The sequence below is a fragment of the Argentina silus genome (genome assembly GCF_951799395.1).
Source record: "Argentina silus genome assembly, chromosome: 15".
Lineage (NCBI taxonomy): Eukaryota > Metazoa > Chordata > Actinopteri > Argentiniformes > Argentinidae > Argentina > Argentina silus.
The window spans coordinates 15414886-15435028 of NC_139669.1; the positions used below are offsets into that span (position 1 = coordinate 15414886).

Sequence of the window (20143 nt, forward strand, 5' to 3'; positions counted from 1 at the left end):
TCTGACTCTGATGCCCACAGCTAAAGGCCAGCTCCTCCTATGTGTCCTCATAATATTGCAGTGAGTATGTCAGTCAGTGCGTGCGTGTGTGTGTGTGTGTGTGTGTGTGTGTGTGTGTGTGTGTGTGTGTGTGTGTGTATCCTGTGCGGTGAACATCACAGTGACAGCACGCTCCTGTAGATTCTTCCTCTACAACATCAGAAGGATACCTCCATTCCTCACCAGAGAAGAAGCACAACTCTTGGTCCAGTGGAACGAGCTTCCCACTGCTATCAGGACTGCAGAGTCACTACCTGTCTTCCGCCGTAGATTGAAGACCCATCTCTTCAGGCTACATCTTAACTGTCCCTCCTAAAGACCTCTTCATCCCCACTACCCCCCTGTACAGTTTCTCTACTGTAAATAAATTAAAAAAACTATAGACATTTTTTTAATTATTCCTTCTTCTAGCATTGTGACTGCCAACGGCCCCTGGTCCTAGCATAGATTACTTTTTCTTATGATGACTGATGGATAGAAGATTCACTTACTTCTTTGGATAAAGGCGTCTGCTAAATGGCAAAAATGTAAAATGTAATGTAATGTAATGTAGTGTGTGTGTGCGTGTGTGTGTGTGTGTGTGTGTGTGTGTGTGTGTGTGTGTGTGTGTAATCTCTCTCTCTGCTCAGTCTCTCTCTCTCTTCTTATTAGAGCAGGAGTCTTGCTTTCCTTTCTCACAGCATCTTCTCTTCTTTCATCTCCCTCGTTCCTGTTTTTCTCCCTCTCCTTTGGTTTAGCAGTCTTGAGCCAGCAATCTCAGGCCTGTCTGTCTGTCTCTGATCCTGCCTTCACCCCCCTCTCTTCCCCGCTTCTGATCTCCTCCTCTCCCCTCTTCCTCCCGCTCTACCTCCAAGGCTGTACATGTCTGTCTCCATGACCCCCGCGCTGATCTCTTCACCTTCTGATCTTCCTCTTTCTCAAAGACTCTCTCCGTCTTGATCTCTCTGTCTCTCTCTCCCTCTCTCTCTGTCTCTCTGTCTCTCTCTCTCTCTCCCTCTCTGTCTCTCACTTCCATCAGGCAGGAGATCGAAAGACGACCTGACGCCTATTTCTGTGACCTGACACTTCCTCTCAACTAAACTTCTGATCTCCTCCTCCTCCTCCTCCTTCCCCCCTCCCTCCCTCTTTCTCTCTCCTTCTCTCTCTCAGGGGTATGAACAAGCACCTGTCATCATCCTCTCTGATAATTTCTCTCCTGATCTCAACTGAGGCACCATGATTCCCGGTCTCACACACACGGAGCTCACTGTCTTTCATTCATCTGCCATTTACTCCCCCCCCCTTCCCCCTTTAAGCTGCCAAAACATAACACAAATATTTCTATACACTTTTTAAAGCTTTTTACTCCCTCAGACTTTTCGGGTCCCTTGCTGACAGCCTTGTTCTCCTTGGCCAGTGTGTTTTCATGACAGTTAGCAGACAGGCGCTGCCTTCTCAAGCCCGACACTTCTCGAATCACACTTCAGATACTGGATTTCACAAACAGACGGCCTCCGTTATTTCCCTTTATCTCTCTCTCTCTCTCTCTCTCCATCCCCTCCAACAGCTGCGTGGTGCTATTTCAGGGCCCAGATGAAAGCGGGTGGAGGATGGGGGGGGGGGGGGGGGGAGCCCCTTCGCAGATGTAAACGAGGGATTAGTCGGTGGATGTGTACGACTCAGTGCTTCGCGGGAGGGGAGGGTGGGGGGAGGGGGAGGGTGGGAGGGGGAGTGTCCTCATGGGGGATCTTCCTCTCGGCAGCGAGAGGACGTCTGAACATCGACCTCATCAACCACATCGACTGGGAAAAAAACAAACAAGTCAGCCAAACGGGGCCTCGTAGGGGCCTCCATCGCTGAGGCTGAACCTTCCCTCCGCGTGTCCACCCCCAGAGGAGACGTAGAGACGGCCCAGACAGTGGAGCGAGAGTGGGGCTGTTTTCTTTCTTCTTTTTGTGTGGGCGTTGTTACCAGAGGGGGGAATACTGAACAGTAGTAGTCGTCGTAATGCAGGCAGTGAACTCATGTGTAACATCAGAGGCAATTACAGATACATGTGTGCTGCAACAGGGGGATTGGGATTGGACACCCCCCTACCCCACCCCACCCTACCCCCAATCTCACCTCTCTGCTGAGCACAGCCAGGAAGCAGCCGTTACTCTGCTCCGAAGGCTCCAGTCTGAAGAACGCTCCGTCTGACTGCTCCCCCTCAGCAGGGCCAAGAGACACAGGTAGGGAAGAGCTCAGCCTGCGCACGCACACACACACATTACAATAAATGCACATACACATCCACACATCCGCACACATGTGCACAGAGAGTTGATAAACAAGCAAACACACACACAGTCAATAAATTGTGCTTCAGTGGCAGAGGCTTCACTAATGCCAACCATCCTAATAATTCTATGTGTGTTGTGTTCACAATAGCCTGACGCAGTTTAGACTCTGGAGTCTGTTTGGAAGGGCGAGAAAGAGAGAGCAAGAGAGACAGACAGAAAGAGAAACAGAGAGTGAGAGACATAGGGAGACAGACACAGAGAGAGAGAGAGACAGACAGACAAACAGGCAGACAGGCAGGCAGACAGACAGAGAGTGAGGGGGACAGACAGACAGACAGGCAGACAGACAGACAGACAGACAGAGAGTGAGGGGGACAGACAGACAGACAGGCAGACAGACAGGCAGACAGCCAGAGACTGACCTGAAGGGCTGTAGTTTAGTCCCGTCCGTTGGTCCTCCGGCCTGCTCCAGAGCTCTCCCCACCACCCCCTCATTCTCCTCTGGGTAGGAGGAACACGTCACATACACCACCGCCTGCACCTTAGGGACTGGCAAAACACAATACACATTACTTACACACACACACACACACACACACACACACACACACACACACACACACACACACACACACACACACACACACACACACACACACACACACACACACACCGAAAGAAAACAAATTAATTTCATGTCCAACTGAACATAAGGTTGACAAAGGCACAGGCAGACAGTTAAGCCTAAATTTGTTTTTCACCTTTCATCGCACTCACACAAAAGCACAAAGACAAACATTACTTTCCTCAAATAGAACAAATCCTCACAAAAGGGCTTTGACACGTACCGTACAGCCCTTAAAGATGAATTTCTTCTAGCAATTTACATAACGCAGCACTGTTCATTTCATTACACCGCTGATGTTCCTGCGACTGCCCTTCCCCTGTTGCACAGCTGTTGATTGCTGTGAGCCATTTGCTGTCTTCCATGTTGACTTTGATGCTTTTTTTTTTATTATTCAGACCAATTACGGCCAAGTGTGAACAATTTACTTGTTCACACAAAGGAAACCTGTGATGGTGACGTGTGTCTGAGAGAAAGAGAGAGAGAGAGAGAGACAGAGACAGAGACAGAGACAGAGACAGAGACAGAGACAGAGACAGAGACAGAGAGACAGACAGAGACAGGGACAGGGACAGGGACAGGGACAGAGATAGGGACAGAGACAGGGACAGGGACAGAGACAGAGACAGAGACAGAGACAGAGACAGGGACAGAGAGACAGAGAGACAGAGAGACAGAAACAGAGACAGAGACAGAGACAGAGAGACAGAGAGACAGAGAGACACAGACACAGACACAGACACAGTCACTGGTGATGTTGGTGTGTTTCAGTGAAGTCACTTTCCACAGAGCTCCCACCAAGCAGCTCAGAGAGACAGACGCAAGCCTGCGGGCCCACAGGGAGAACCGGGGCGTTCCCCTCCATCGACCCGGCACCCAGCAGCACGGTCGATACCCACCTGCCGTTAATTAACGACCTCCGTTAGAAAGTATCTGCGGCGGCAAAACCGTTTCAGCGCGATCAATGGCCGTGTGATTAGAGGAGGTAGGCTCCGTCTGACTCACTCCCCCGAGATGAACATCATCCAGACCACGCAGAAGGAAGGGTGTACCGTAGTACTGCACAAACACTGAGCGAGGGTAATACACAGTGGAGCCGTTTCACACACACACACACACACACACACACAGAGAAAGACTCACACCGCGCGCACACACACACACACACACACACACACACACACACAGAGAAAGACTCACACACCGCGCACACACACACACACACACACACACACACACACACACACACACACACACACACACACAGTAACACAGCACTGGGATGGTTATGGGGTCGTATACCGGTACATCTAGAGAGGCAGTGGTGTGTTGCTGTCCTGCCTCCTGTGCAGCTCTATCTATCTAACGCAGGCGCAGGTTGACTTGAGCAGCAGAACGTTAGCATTTCTAATTAACACAGAGACTCTCAGAGGGAAATGGGATGGCGCCATTGTAATGGCATACGAGATTAGATAATTTGGACATTTGAGAGTGGTTGTGTGTGTGTGTGTGTGTGTGTGTGTGTGTGTGTCTTTGTGTGTGTGCGTGTGCGTGTGTTCACACACTCACACTTCAGGGCGTGCTCAATGTTCTTCTTCTGCTGGGCCACCAGTGCATCCAGCTTGCTCTGGGCTATGGAACCCTGGGATAGGTCCTGGAGGAGGTCTGTGTCTGAGATAGACAGACAGAAATAGAGATTTCCTTTCATCGTCTTTTCATCCTTATCCGTATCTACAATCTGACAGCTTTTTAGCTTAAAAAAATAGCTTAAAAATACTATCTCAGGGAGCAAAACCTGGTAAAAAGCAATCTCCGCCTGCAGTGTAAACTCCAGAGTGCTTATCTACAAAATAATATTATATATAGGGTGTAGTCTGGAGGGGGTAGTATGAAGGGTAAAGGGGAGTGTACTCTGTAGGGTACTAGGGTGTGAGTCGTACCTCCGTTCTCCTGCAGTATGAGCTCCACAGGGTTGCTGACGGCTGACACTGAGCACTGGGGGGTCAGCAGGATGACCCGGACCCTCTGGAGCCTCAGGTCACTAGGATCCAGAGACAGGAAACTCTCAGGGATCAGCTTCACATCTGAGGAGACAAACACACTGTCACACACACACACAAACACAAACACAAACACACACACACACACACACAAACATAAACACACACACTCACACACACATTTTCTACATACTCTTGCAAGCCATGTTGGCGAGTGCCTCCTGTAGCTCCTCCCTCTGGGCGGGCTGGCGGTCGCCCACACAGACGAAGACTTTGGATTGGCCGTGGGCGCTGCCATGGCTCTTGGCATGGCTCTTGCCATGGGCGACCAGTGAAGCTGTGTGTGCTACAGTGAGGCCAGAGGAGCAGCCTGCCATCAGAACATCCCCCTCAGCAGCCAACAGGGGGCGCACCACACAGGGGCCCACACTACAGGACTTATCCTACAGCAGAGAGAGAGAGAGGGGCGGGAGGGGGGGGAGAGAGGGAGGGAGGGAGGAAGGGAGGGAAGGAGGGGAGGGAGAGAGTCAGATAGGGAGTAGGGAGTACAATAGGCCGATTTGAATAGTGAGAGAGGGGGGAATAGAGGGGGAGAGAATGAGAGAGAAAGTTGGCATCAGGGCAATTAGATTAGATGTGCTTCAGTCAACATAACCTCATGAGATCATGCCGAACGCTACACAACTGAACACACCAAGCTAATTTGCGTCTTTGTAGTTCATTAATATCCATATCACAGTGTTTGTAAAAGGGGAAAGAGGGAGGACAGCAAGAGCAAGGACATTCGGAGAGGAAGAAGAGAAAGAAGGAGAGAAAGAGAGAGAGAGAGAGAGAGAGAGAGAGAGGCATGAGGGGAGCTAGGAGGAAGTGATTAATTTTGCTGTGGTATTGAATGCTTAATTGAATCTGGCTCCGTAATCAGATTTCGCTGGGTTGTGTGGCATCGCGCGCTGACAGTCTGTGCGTTTATTGGAGTGTAAATTAAAACGTAGGCGCTCGAGTTCTCGCCGCCCTCGCCGCCCTCGCACAGGGAGGTTTTATAGGCCCGGCTGGAGAGGGTGCTCAAAAGAAGTTTTACGTCGGGAAAACTTTATATACCGACACAAATTAATACGTATCAGTTTCAATCTAAAAGCTTTTTAAAAGGTTTTGATTGCACAAGGATTTAAGAGGGACTAAGAGGGCTAAGCTTGCTTCTGTGGAACTACAATCGCGCAGATGTGTTGGCAGGGCAGACTTCGCGTGCTTCTGTGTTGTTTGTGTTGGAAGAGAAGCAGGAGCTGCGAAACCCTCCTAGTAACAATCCCAGATGGTGGCGAGCCGGAATCGGGTTGCGGTCACACGCAGGCTGAGCGTGTCCTGTGCACGACAGGACAAAACAAATAGCCGGGACGAACGAGAGAATAGTCGGTCTTCCTTCCGCAATTATGTCATTTTGCTCGAACCAACCGGCCGAAGCTAGATTTTGCTGCACGGATGCTAGGATAGGTTTAAAGTGAACAGTTCGCATGCACGAGTTGTGTGTTGATTGGAATCAGAGTGAGACTGTGCATACACAAGGGGGGCGTAGGGACACAGGGGGTCTCCACTCCTCCACCCTGGCAGTACCTGGAGGATGAGTTTGTACTCGCTGAGTAGCTTGGTCCGGTAAAGGTCAGCTTTGAGCTGCGGGGGAAACACCAGCATGTCCTCGCAGTGGGGGTCCTGACAGAAGGTCTGCCCCTCCAGCTGCCCGATGGAATTGACCTGCGAGAATCCCCCACTCTTCAGGACTCCGCTCACCTCATGAAGGCTGGTGGGGGGTGGGTGAGGAGAGGGTGGGGGGTGGATGGGGGTTCATTAGTGTGTAGAATCACTCCATTACCAACACACACACGCGCGCGCACACACACACACACACACACACACACACACACACACACACACACACACACACACACACATATATACACACAAAGTTCCAACCCCACAGGTGACCTCCAGAGTTCCTTGTTGAGGGTTGTTCCTGATTGGATCTGTCCACTGCAGCGGGATTTACACCCCTGTGAATCAGGCTGACTGGAGCACAGAGTACAGCAGGAGAGCGCGCGCACACACACACACACACACACGCACACACGCACGCACGCACACACACACAGAGGACCACCGTATGCAGAGGGAAAGCATACATACATTCTCACTCAAGCATATATATACACTACCCCCCCCCCCCCCACACACACACACACACACATACACACAGACTAGTTTAATGGGATGTCAACAGGGCACCTGGATCATAAACCATTGAACAACACCCACAACCAGACTGTGTGTCTGTGTGTGTGTGCGTGTGTGTGTGTGTGTGTGTGTGTGTGTGTGTGTGTGTGTGTGTGTGTGTGTGTGTACGTGCGTGCGTGCATGCGTGCGTGAGCTGACCTGCTCTTGAGTGTGTTGACCCATGCAAAGAGGGGCAGGTTGCTGGCTCTCTCCTGTTTCTTCCTTACAGACTCGGGGAGGATGCAGTCGATGGTCAGGAGGTCGTGTTTGATCCTACAGCGAGCCAGGGAAGCGGCCATCTTGGTCTTAAACCTAAACACACACATCAAACACATACATACGACGAAGCAGCATTATGTCAGGTTGAAATATTGAAGAGAAAGGGAATTACCATACAGTACCAACACTTTTGGGTGCTCTCCCCAATCCATTGGAACTCCATTCTGACAACTAACACACACCCACATACACCCACATGCACACACAGACACACACACACACACACACACACACACACACACACACACACACACACACACACACATACTCCCACTCACCTGAGAAGGCAACCCTCCACCTCCTCGACTTCCTGCACATGCTCCTCCCCATGGCGTTCCCGTGGGAGGAACTTCCTGTCCTGGAAGTCGTAGAGCATCACCACCACCAGGCTCATCTGGTCATCAGGCTGGAGAGGGAAACACAGGAGCGTAGAGTTAGGATGGATAGAACTGTCCCGCTTCGACAGTCGACTGTCCCCCCCCAGCTAGAGAAGGAGCACAGCATAGAGTTAGGATGGATAGAACTGTCCCGCTTCGACAGTCGACTGTCCCCCCCCAGCTAGAGAAGGAGCACAGCGTAGAGTTAGGATGGATAGAACTGTCCCACTTCAACAGCCAACTGCTTTACGCTTCAATAGTCAACTGCCTAGCGGCTAAAGATGAAGCACAGCGTAGAGTTAGGATAAATAGAACTGCCCCGCTTCGACAGTCAACTGCCTAAAGTCTCGAGCGCCAGAGATACACACAGTCAGGGTAATCAAATACGGTAAGTACCTTGAACACTACAGACATCCTCAGTCTGCCTCGGAGAACGGAAGGCCACGGACGCCACGGCGACCACCATTTGATGGACGTATTGATCAAGCGATTGAGCTCCTCTGTGTGTCTGAGGCGGGCGCCCAGCAGTCGCCCTGTCCTCCATTCGGAGGCTCACACAGCTTTAGGACATCCCGCCGTGACCCCCCGCCCCCTGTCTTTTAATTAAACACAGGAGGAAGCTGCACTCCCCTCTCCCTTTCAGGCTTTATCTCTCGCTACCTCCCTACCTTCCAATCTCCCTCTCTTCCTCCCCTCCCTCCCTCCCTCCCTTCCTCAGGGCGCGAGGACACGGATCGCATTAGCGGCAGATGGTGTTGCTCGGCAGCAACAGATTGCCATGGCGTCGCTGCTGGACTAATGGGGCGAGAAGCTAATACTGTATGCTACACTGGCTGCGTTAAGGCTAGCGCCGCCAATGCTAAAGAATTAGCCGGCGCTCATAATTCACTCTGGTGCTTTTAATCCGATTTTAGAAAGGTCGATATCGGAGACAGGTGTTGGGTCCCCACATCCCTCCCTCTCTCCTTCCCTTCCTTTCCCTTCCTCTCCACCTCTCCACCTCTCCACCTCTCCACCCCCCCTCCTCCCTCCCTCCCTCCTCTCGCCCTTAACCAAGGTTGAACTCTGGGGGAGCTGGAGAAATTCCCCGTTGTGGGTTGCTTGGCAACAGCGTCCCGTGGTGGGACAGTGGCCAGAGAAAACAGGTCTGTTTGAGTGTTCAGTCACCCCTGGCGTTGGTCTGTGTGGCACCAGACCACCCCGCACTGAGCACTTAGCACTGGGCTGGGCACCAGGTGGAAACTGCCTACGATGGCTGCAATAATGATTCATGGATCTGCTGTGAACCTCTGGAGGCTGAGGGGTTATTGGATGTGTGCTGTTTTGCTAAGCTATTTCAGGTCTCTCCACATGTTCACACACACACACACACACACACACACACACTACTTCCAGCCTCAGTAGGATTTCTCTCTCTCTCTCTCTCTCTCTCTCTCTCTCTCTCTCTCTCTCTCTCTCTCTCTCTCTCTCTCTCTCTCTCTCTCTCTCTCTCTCTCTCTCTCTCTCTCTCTCTCTCTCTCTCTCTCTCTCTCTCTCTCTCCATTCAGATCAAATACACTCCAGGGCACTTCCACAAGCAGGTCTATCTATATCTCCATCTCTCACTCATTTTCTGTTTCTCCCCCTCTCCCTATCCCTATCCCTCCCCCTCTCCTCTCCCTATCCCTCCCCCTCTCCCTATCCCTCCCTCCCCCTCTCCTCTCCCTATCCCTCTCCCTCTCCCTCTCCCTATCCCTATCCTATCCCTATCCCTCCCCCTCTCCTCTCCCTATCCTCTCCCTATCCTATCCCTATCCCTCTCCCTCCCCCTCTCCTCTCCCTCTCCTATCCCTATCCCTCCCCCTCTCCTCTCCCTATCCTATCCTATCCCTATCCCTATCCCTCCCCCTCTCCCTATCCCTCTCCCTATCCCTCCCCCCTCTCCTCTCCCTATCCCTCTCCCTCTCCCTATCCCTCTCCCTATCCTATCCCTATCCCTCTCCTCTCCCTATCCTCTCCCTATCCTATCCCTATCCCTCTCCCTCTCCCTCTCCCTCCCCCTCTCCCTCTCCCTATCCCTATCCCTCTCCCTATCCTATCCCTCTCCCTCTCCCTCTCCCTCTCCCTATCCCTATCCCTCTCCCTATCCTATCCCTATCCCTCCCCCTCTCCTCTCCCTATCCTATCCCTATCCCTCTCCCTCCCCCTCTCCTCTCCCTCTCCTATCCCTATCCCTCCCCCTCTCCTCTCCCTATCCTATCCTATCCCTATCCCTATCCCTCCCCCTCTCCCTATCCCTCTCCCTATCCCTCCCCCTCTCCTCTCCCTATCCCTCTCCCTCTCCCTCTCCCTCCCCCTCTCCTATCCCTATCCCTATCCCTCCCCCTCTCCTCTCCCTCTCCTATCCCTATCCCTATCCCTCTCCTCTCCCTCTCCTATCCCTATCCCTATCCCTCCACCCACAGCAACGCTCTCCTTCTCTCTCGATCAAGGTTGAACTTTATAGATGCCAGGGGTGTAAAATGAGGTGAGACTGAGTTCTAAAGAGAGCCTCATTGTGTCTGGGCTTTATTGTCTCGCTCGTGGGATGCAGAATAACGACCTGCCAACGCGCCACAGAAAGACCCATTCATTTCAGGCAAGGCCATATTTCACTAAGGTACTGTATATGTGTGTGTGTGTGTGTGTGTGTGTGTGTGTGTGTGTGTGTGTGTGTGTGTGTGTGTGTGTGTATGTGTGTGTGTGTGTGTGTGTGTGTGTGTGTGTATATGTGTGTGTATGTGGGTGTGTGTGTGTATGTGTGTGTATGTGTGGGTGTATGTGTGTGTGTGTGTGTGTTGTACGCATCACCTCAAATGGTGTGTCTACCCTCTAAATACATACTCCCTCTGACAGCTATATTTTCAATTCACACATTTACACAATCACCATCTCTACCATTTCTACAGAGCAGCTGCTGTTCCCCGGTCCCGACCAGCTCACATGCCTCTCTGCTCTTTTGAGCTTCATCACGGTTCAACCTTTACTAGGATGCCAGTTACTGCACACAGTGCTATCCTTATGTTAGGTTGTTTCTCTTAACAAGACCAGGGCAAAAGGGCAGTCAACCCCCCCCCCCCCCCCCCCCCCCCAATCACACCTATTTGTTTATACGAGTAGCGAAGGCCGTTGTTTTACAGTCCAACAGCCTCCAGGTTCATGGCTGCACTGGGAAACCTTCCCTTTACGACCACGGCCGCGCCACAGCACTAATTGCACTCGGCTCACAGCCCAGCAGGTCCCAGCGACAGACGTGGGATAAGCATCGGCCAGAAGACAGCCGAACCCGAGGCCAGACGCACAGCCCAATGGCGCCGCGGACAGCATTTTGATCTCATAACTAATTAATGGGCCGTGGTGTTGGGAAGAAAGCAATAAAGCGACAAAACAGCCAAGGCCTTCTTCCGTTTGGGCGCACTGTTCTTCAGATGTGTGACTCCAAAGGGAGCGCTGCTCCTTAATGAGGGAGCGGTAGTAGCGACACAACGTGCTTTGTGAGTTGATGAAAGGCTTTACATCGATGTAACAAATCAGTATCAGTTACAGATTAGAGGTAATCAACGTGACAGGCGCCCGAACAAAGAGTTTGTACAACAGGAGGAACAGCATGACATGAATATTGAGAGTTATGTCGTAAAGCTGCGGGGGTCAGAAAGTTACAGAAAGCAACAAAAACAAAACAAAAAAGTACCAGAGCTCATTGGGACACTGTTTTCACTCACCATTGGCTGAGAGAGGTAAAAGCAGCTGTCAGTCATGATATCCTCCAGGAGCTCTTGGTCTGTGGGAGCAAGAAGAACATCCAATAAGAGGACAGGGCAGTACAGGGAGAAGTGGTTCGAACAAAGATGTCCATCATTCTGTCTGTGCGGGATAATGATTCACATCAGGCCATCTCGTCTCTATCTCTAATTATCCTCGGAGACCGACCCTGACAGGTTCATTTGGAGCGCGGCTGATAGACGCACTAAGAAAGACTCTTTTAACGACCTGAAATGAATGATTAGGGGAAGTAGAATCCATATCTAATGACGAGCTCTTGTCTGGGAAAGACAGAGAAGTTCCAAGAGGCGGTGCGAGTAATCTCGCTGTAATTTGGAAAGATAATTCAATTCAATGGGGGTTTTAATTCATGCGATGAAACGCTCATTTGATTTTTAATAGAAAGAATCAAATAGTTAATTAACCTCATTTCTGAAAGTGCTTGCAGAATCTGGAAAACTCTGCATCGACTGACGACATCAATTAATTACACATGTGCAGTGCTGGAAGCCGTGATTGTGACGCCATGATACAGTAGCCTACGTACAAGTTAATTGCTACCATTTTGAGCCAGAGGACTTCAACTAAAGACTTATCTGAGGTTGATCTCTGGCTCATGATGTGCTTTCCTCCTCACCTCTCCTATGACTGAGATATCATGAAGGGAGCATCTGTCTCCTCCACCAACAACATTCTTTCTGACTCACAGAACCTCATTCCCGGTTTCCCACCAAACGATGGGACGCTTTCCCGTTTCAACTCCGGGGAAGGGAGTAAAAAGCAGCACTATCCGTTTTATCTTGTTAGCATTAGAGAACACCTGTTTCCGAACCCTCTGTGTTTGCCATGAGTGTGTGTTCCCTACCTATTGCAAAGGAGGCACGGGAGCTTCATACAATATGCACGAATGTTCAAAGTAATCTTGTTACACAGCATTTTTCTTATTTTGAAATATCCTCTTCATCTCATAGCAAATGCGAAAAATAAAATGAGACAGAAAAAGAGGGGAGGGAGGGGGAGAGAGCAATAGTGTGTGTTTGATGTGTGTGTGTGTGTACGTGCGTGTGTGTATGTGCGTGTGTGTGTGTATGTGAGGGTGTGTGTGCATGCGTGTGTGTGTGTGCATGCGTGTGTGTGTGTGCGTGTTTGTGCCCCGATTAACCTCTAATCTTGAGTGACACTCCTGAGTTCTCTGTAACTGTCTTTGGGAGGTGACACCATGTCAGAGACCTTCCACTGTGACACCATGGCAACAACAGACACCGCCGCCAACCTGTCATAACAACACAAATCACACTAACTGTATGCTGGGCTTGGGCCAAACAGGTGAAGGGTGGTTAAAAATAATGCAATACAAACAATACACACACACACACACACACACACACACACACACACACACACACACACACACACACACACACACACACACACACACACACACACACACACACACTCACATTCACTAACAAAACACACACACACACACACACACACACACACACACACACACACACACGCACACAAACAGAGTTTATCTTCATTTGGGAAACAAAACATACCTCAGCATAATTTACAGCGGCTTCAGGTCAATGAGCATTTGCTTTTGACCATTACAACAGGAGGTGTTAAAGATAAGACAAAATGGACGCTGGCTACAGAGCAAAGCAGAGCCTGGAGGGCCAGTGTGATTCGGTCGGTGGAGGTCATTGTCCTCCTTGCTCCATAAATCAGCCACAGGAGGACGAGTAAAACACAGAGTAAATTTACCAATACATCTCTCACACCAGGGGCTATTATACCACAGGAGCACCGCTGACCGGGAATATAAATGGTATAAAAAAATGACCAGGTTTCGAGCTGCATCTGCCTTTAGGCATACTGCACAATACATCTGAGGGTCAGCTTACTGTAATAGAATCTTACCCTTAACCAATAGGGGTAAAACACCAAAATGCCAAACTGCCCCTAAATCAGTGTTTAAGGGTAACGCCATCCCTCATGAGGTCTCTGCATTCACTACCAGAAGGGGGCGCTCATCACCGACGGAGGTTTTTATTTCGGGTGTGATTCTGTGTGTGTGTGTGTTGTGTGGCTCTCGTCCAGGTAACGCACAATGACCCGTGAGTGATGATGACTGCGGTCAAATAAATCGGCAGGCAGCTGCCCAGACGTGAATGCGGCCCCCTCTTCAGGCCCTACCCAGCCCTTTGTCTCTCTGTGTTCCGCCTCTGTACACCCGATTCCACATTAATCCGAAACAGAGAGAACCTCTGCCAAAAGAGGACAGGTCTCTATTCATGCGATCACCCTTGGGCCAGGATGGCAGAGACTGCTCACATATTATTCGCCTGCGCCGCTTGATATTTGCTGAAGCGTCTCGTCGGGGTAAGTGCTATGCTCTTATTCGAAGGGCAAAGCGGACGTGTAGCCCTCACCGTGTGGTCTGAAACCAGCAGCCCCCCCCCCCCCCCCGATCAGATCAACCCTATTCACCACCACTCCACACCAACCACACGGCAGCTCTGGATGTGTGACATCATGGCTGTCTGGCCGTGCTCTTGGCTACCGCGGACAATGTGGCAGAAATGCTCTCAGAGGGACAGAGAGTGGAGAGAGAGAGAGAGAGAGAGGGATGGAGGGAGGGAGGGAGGGATCACACGTCTGTTGCTATGCCCACAAGGTCGTTGACTGCATTTCTGCCCTCTAAATTTGGTTTGAATTGAATTGAATTCTGTTTGTCTCCACCCTACTCTGTGTACTTGAGGGAGTGTTAGTGTGAATGGCTGGGTGAGGTAATAACAAAGCTAAGGCTACTTTGTTTTGTCTGAAAAAGAGTTATAATCACGTGATCAATACCAGAGCTCATTGGCATTTTGCTCTGTGTGTTTTTTCGCTGCTAAAGCATCTTTTCTAGGTTAACAACTGACCTCAGCTCAATTCTGGATCATTGTCATTCCCTGGCAGTGTGTGAGATCCGTCCAGTGTGTGTGTGTATATCGATTTTTGCGCCTGAAGTCAGCACCAGCCTGTTCATAGGAGGATAGGTGGAGATTAACGTTGGTTTCCCAGCTGTGTCATTTCATCTATTCGCAATTTTTCGATACTGCAAATGTGACTGAATCTATATGTCTGATAAATAAACTATGTGTTCAACAAACCAAGCGATCCTAGCTAGAGGCTATTACATGATCTGCCATTTCACCTCAGTTTCTAAATAGATAATTGGCCAGGCATTGTGAAAATGTCCTTAATTTTGCATATGAATTCAGACACACACAGAGTGCACATAGCAGTTCTACCATTATTAGAGGGAAGGCACACTCAAATTTACAATGGGAAAATTATGGAATGGAAAAACGTGACACGTGCAGGTGTCTGGTGATTTCACTGCAAAGCCACCCAACAGTCAGCCACTGCTACTCAATCTCCTCTGAATTTGCTTTACATTCTAATCTCGACGATATTATATTACAAAGTGACTCTCTCCGAATGAACTCATTTCATGAATATGAGGGTGGGAGAGATGAAGAAAAATTTTGAAGAAGGTTGCACTGATAAGAGAGAGGGGACGATTTGTCACTGTAATAAGGTCACTGTAGAAAACAAAAAATGCATTCTTTTTTTCCTCTGAAAAGAAGCAGGCCTCCTAGCCTGGGAACAGATTGATTTGCTTCATTTTCACTTCACACAGTGAAATTATCAGTCTGCTCCAAAGCTACACCCTACCAATTGAAACAAACAAATATACGATACAAAATAGGCCTCGAGTTCAAATATCTGTGCTCTTAAACCATCCAAAACGGTGTGTCCTATTTTGTTGCATGACCAGCGCACCTTTGAATTTCTGCTTTTAGAACCACTTTTACACGGTGTTGCTTCTCTGGAGCTTGAGGTGATGGAACATTTGATTTGAGTTAGCCTGATAATTGTGGGAAATGTAGGCCAGGAGCGAACCAGTGCAGTAGACAGATAGAGGCACAACATCTTTTCCTGACTACGAAGTTACTACATGCATTCTTCCACGAGAGCGAGATAAATCGATCCCCTGGTCCGTGCTGACAGTCCTCTAACCTCCCCTCCCTTATCGCCATGGTGATTACACACTCCTGTGAGTTTGGCCGCCCAGACCCTGGCTCCACACAGATAACAGATTATGGGCCCAATTGATTTGTAGCATCACACAGAATTGCCTCAAGGGTTTTTTTCTCTTCCATTTTCTCTGCATCAATCTATTGAGATTCAATTCCACCTGTCAATTAACTTCCCCTGGGCTATTTATTCTCATTTTCAAATACCTGTTTGTTTGCCTAGAATCATAGAGGTTTTAGTTTTAGAGTACCCTAAATTAATCAAAATGAGATTTTCTGAATTCTCTTTGTTGATTCCCTCCTCCATAAGTGGCTCAAGATAACTACTTTCATCAATATGCAATTGCGGGCCCATTGCAATTTTCACTGTTTGTTTGTGTGTGTGTGTGTGTGTGTGTGTGTGTGTGTGTGTGTGTGTGTGTGTGTGTGTGTGTGTGTGTGTGTGTGTGTTTGTGTGTGTGTAAGTGTGTTTGCTCAAGCAATGAAGAAGAGAGAGAAGAGGATCTACTTATCGCCCACAACCCACTCTTCTGGTCACTTACATTTGAGTGTATTGAAGGCCAGCTCATACGCGCTGCGCTGTGATGCCTCATCCTTAACCTCAGGCAGCTGGAGTCCCGCCCTCTTGCCATAACTGACCAACCGGTGTGCAGCCGGTTTCTCCAGGTGAGTGTTCTGGAAGATGGCTGCTGCCAGAAGGTAGACGCTGTCTGGGAAGCCACAGTGACCCTCGCCAGGTGTGGGGAGTTCTGGGGGATCCCCAGGGGTCCCCTCTGGCCAAAGGCCAGGTCCATCCAGGAGGCTCAGATCTTTAAGGCCAGATATCTGGGACCCACCAGCTGTCTTGGACACAGAGGACCGACGCGACCCTGTGGCACTGTGTTTCACCATCCTTTATCAGCTGCCTCTTCTCCCACAGCACACCCTGAAAACACACAGCACCCCCCGGTCCCTCCACTCAGGGACTGAAACAAAACACACACACACACACACACACACACACACACACACACACACACACACACACACACACACACACACACACACACACACAAACACTGAGGTCAACTGCCATTTTTAAGAGGAAAAGTAACGGTTCAAGGTGTACAAAGTCTGATGTAGTTAGTGCATATTTCAACCATACCAGAATAAACTGTGTGTTGGTTCAAAATAAATGAGTGACTGACTGAATAAATGCATGACTGGTTTTAAAATGCTAAGAGCTACAAGACTTTGGACAAGGAACAAAAATGCAAGGTGAGCTGATGGTAATCATTGTGCATAGTCTTTTACAAAACTACCCTATTGATCACCTCTGCCACAGTAAATACAGTATATGATCAACTAAATAAGTGAATTACTTTTTTAATTTATAAAGTAAGGCATAGTTTTGGATGCTAATACATTTGACAAATAGGTTTGAGTACATCAAAATCAAAGTAAGGTCTCCTACCTACTTTGATTGCTTGCAGGCTAAGTGTCAAACATGCATAACACACAGTAGCATTTAATCACATAGGCCTAACACAACTAAACATAACATAGGCCTTCATGAATAAACATAATACAATACAACTAAACATAACATACATATCATACATATCTTAAAGTTATAGAAAAGGAGATCATTATGATCATAATAATTATGGGCATTATTCATTCCATAAAGCCCAACAATTGCATTCCCTTGTATTATAGAAAGAAACAAATAAGTGGGTCAACAAATAAAACTATAGCCTACTATTTTGCACTGCTGCAGTCACAGCAACGCGAGTGGTGCTGGAAATAACTACAAAGTAACAACAACAACAACCTGTCTCCCTACATTCTGCAAGCAATTTCCATAACGCGATATCACTTGTTGTGATTGAGTTTCTAGCAGGTTTCTAGTCGCAGTCCACCTTACCGTCGAGGGAGGCGTCTCCAGCTGTTTTCTTTCTCAGAAATCCAGTATGCAGCACCATGAACTGTCATATTTCATAATATCCAGATGATAGCAAATGTTTGGCAATTTACTCCAACTTATTACCTAGCTAGGGCTGACCTGATCAACAACCACCTGTATAATGGGGTTGGGCGGTCGGACTCAGCGAAAGAGATTGTCGCACAAGGCAGTAGGAACAGCGATCAAAAAGTAGTGGAAATGTTTTTCAGTGTTTGCCTTCCAAACCTGTCAGCCTATTGTGATTTGATAGCAGCTAATGGGTGAATTTGCTAGTTTAACAAAAAAAAAAAAGAAAACTTCCAAAAAGAGCAATAAGCGAGAAGAAAACCTTCGCTCAGCGCCTTGCTTTACATCATCACCATGGTAACTGTATGCTAATGCAGGCTGCTACACTATGCGCGCCATATGAACATTATATGAAAAATGCATTCTTGACATTTTCGAATTTCACACAGTCAACCCCAAAAAATAATATAAACAACTTTTAGGCAGTTTTATAGGGTGGTTCCACATCAGTGCCTTTGGAAGTCTATTTTCCAGCAGCAGTTTTTCTCTCTCTCTCGTCTCCCTTGGCTCCCGTCCCTCCGCCCCATCCCAGACTTCAAACCATGGCAACACTGGGCAAGATCTGAAAATCGAAACAATTTTTATTGACTCCATTTCAGTCGCTTAATCAATAATTAACATGTGTAAAAATTATAATTAATAGGCTTAGGCAATGAATTAGTTATAGCAGCAAGTCTTTAATGAATGTCATAGGCCCTCGGGCCTTCAAGCCTAAAACTAAGCCTAAAGGTCACCTCATAACTAATGAGAATATCTGATACGTAAAAACATAGATAAATTGAAACATTTCTGTCTTTCATTTCTTTTTCCATATCACAATAAACCTCCCTGCAGACAGACAAAGGTGGTGATAGACACTCATTCTCCAGTGAAATAAAAATGCTCTGGCAATCATCAGCAGTCTACCAGGCGTCTGTTCTCGCCTTTGTAAATGACATGTTTCCCATTTCTACCCGACTCATGGGGTGATTACAGCATCCGTCGCCCCGGCGGCTCACTAAGCACTGATGGGACGCGGTGCAGGCTCTCCGCAGAGTGCAAATGTGTGATATGTTCACCCAGAAGCATCATGCTTCAACATGACAATCACTTTCTGGTAGACGATAAGAAATGATGACTGCTCTGAACTCGCTGTGGAGGTGGGCTGATACAGTATGACAAGAAACCAGCAGCCATACTTTTGTAGAGAGATCATTGATGAATAACTAAATCATTTTTCAATTTTCAATTCCCTCCTCAGGTTCTACTAGACCACTACGCCAGTTGGTTATTATAGGGACATAACTGCCTGAGGGCCCACTGGAGGCCTGAAACAAATTGATCAAATAAACCTTCATTGCAACTACAACATTTGTATATTGCCTATTTTTGGGAGGTTCTTTTCGAAATGTGTGTAGCCTATCAAGAGTTGTGGGAGGTTTGTGAAGACTTCTCTAACTGTGCCCTCCAAGAGAAGGTCCTGTAAGAGAAGGTCCTGTTCAGGTAAGAATAGGTGGTGACTGCCCTCTGGTGGATATACTAGGCACTGCAGTGACAATACTTTTGTAAACGAGCTTAGAGAGAATCATGGCATCAAGCAAAAGATAATTGAATCTATAAGCCTCACTCTAAATTGTGTGTGTGTGTGTGTGTGTGTGTGTGTGTGTGTGTGTGTGTGTGTTAAGAGAGAGAGAGAGAGAGAGAGAGAGAGAGAGAGAGAGAGAGAGAGACATCCATGGCTGTTCTTACACTGAGACCTAGATGGCGATCACACAAATACTTTTTCATTGTAGTGGTAGGCTGTCTTACTGAGTAGCACACAAGAGTGTGGAGGTCTGGAGAAAGACACACACACACACACACACACACACACACACACACACACACACACACATACACATACACATACACATACACATACACATACACACACACACACACACACACACACACACACACACACACACACACACACACACACACACACACACACACACACACACACACACTTCCAATGTTCAAGGCATTGGGCTTGGAAGGGGGCAAACTCATTGTGCTACATTATTCATGCTCCATATTACCTTACATCTTTGCAGCCCTGGTCGTAGTTTGAAAACAAAGCTTGGTCATTAACTATTCACCGGATGATTTTGAACAGAAAAATAATTCCAGGTCTGTGGATCCGTAGTGATGCCTTTGTACCCCTGGCATCTGATTTCAGACTGGTGAATAAGACATGGGCTGGTTCCACTGGCCATATTTACCCCTCTCATTTTAACCTAACAGGGGATCAGTTTCCCAGCTGTCAGAGATGGATGAGTGACAGCCCAGGTAATGATTGGTGTGTTTACTGTTCGCTCACACACACACTTTGTATGCTTCAGGAGACACAAGGTTTGGCTTGTAAAGACTTTTGAAGCAAATATCACACACAGGGTT

The 20143-nt window shown here is 48.4% G+C and overlaps 1 protein-coding gene across 1 annotated transcript in view; it reads right to left on the reverse strand.

The window, feature by feature from the left end:
• LOC310816029 (putative methyltransferase NSUN7) overlaps nt 1-16605 on the reverse strand; it is a gene marked incomplete at both ends in the record, with an annotated part of 20473 nt that extends 3868 nt beyond the window's left edge. The window contains 10 exons of the mRNA XM_083686034.1: nt 2143-2266; nt 2723-2849; nt 4495-4596; nt 4866-5009; nt 5119-5368; nt 6534-6717; nt 7347-7499; nt 7745-7872; nt 11584-11642; nt 16257-16605. Of these exons, the coding sequence (XP_083542160.1) occupies nt 2143-2266; nt 2723-2849; nt 4495-4596; nt 4866-5009; nt 5119-5368; nt 6534-6717; nt 7347-7499; nt 7745-7872; nt 11584-11642; nt 16257-16605 (1620 nt within the window). The remainder of the gene's footprint in view (nt 1-2142; nt 2267-2722; nt 2850-4494; nt 4597-4865; nt 5010-5118; nt 5369-6533; nt 6718-7346; nt 7500-7744; nt 7873-11583; nt 11643-16256) is intronic.
• Nucleotides 16606-20143: the final 3538 nt, after the last annotated feature.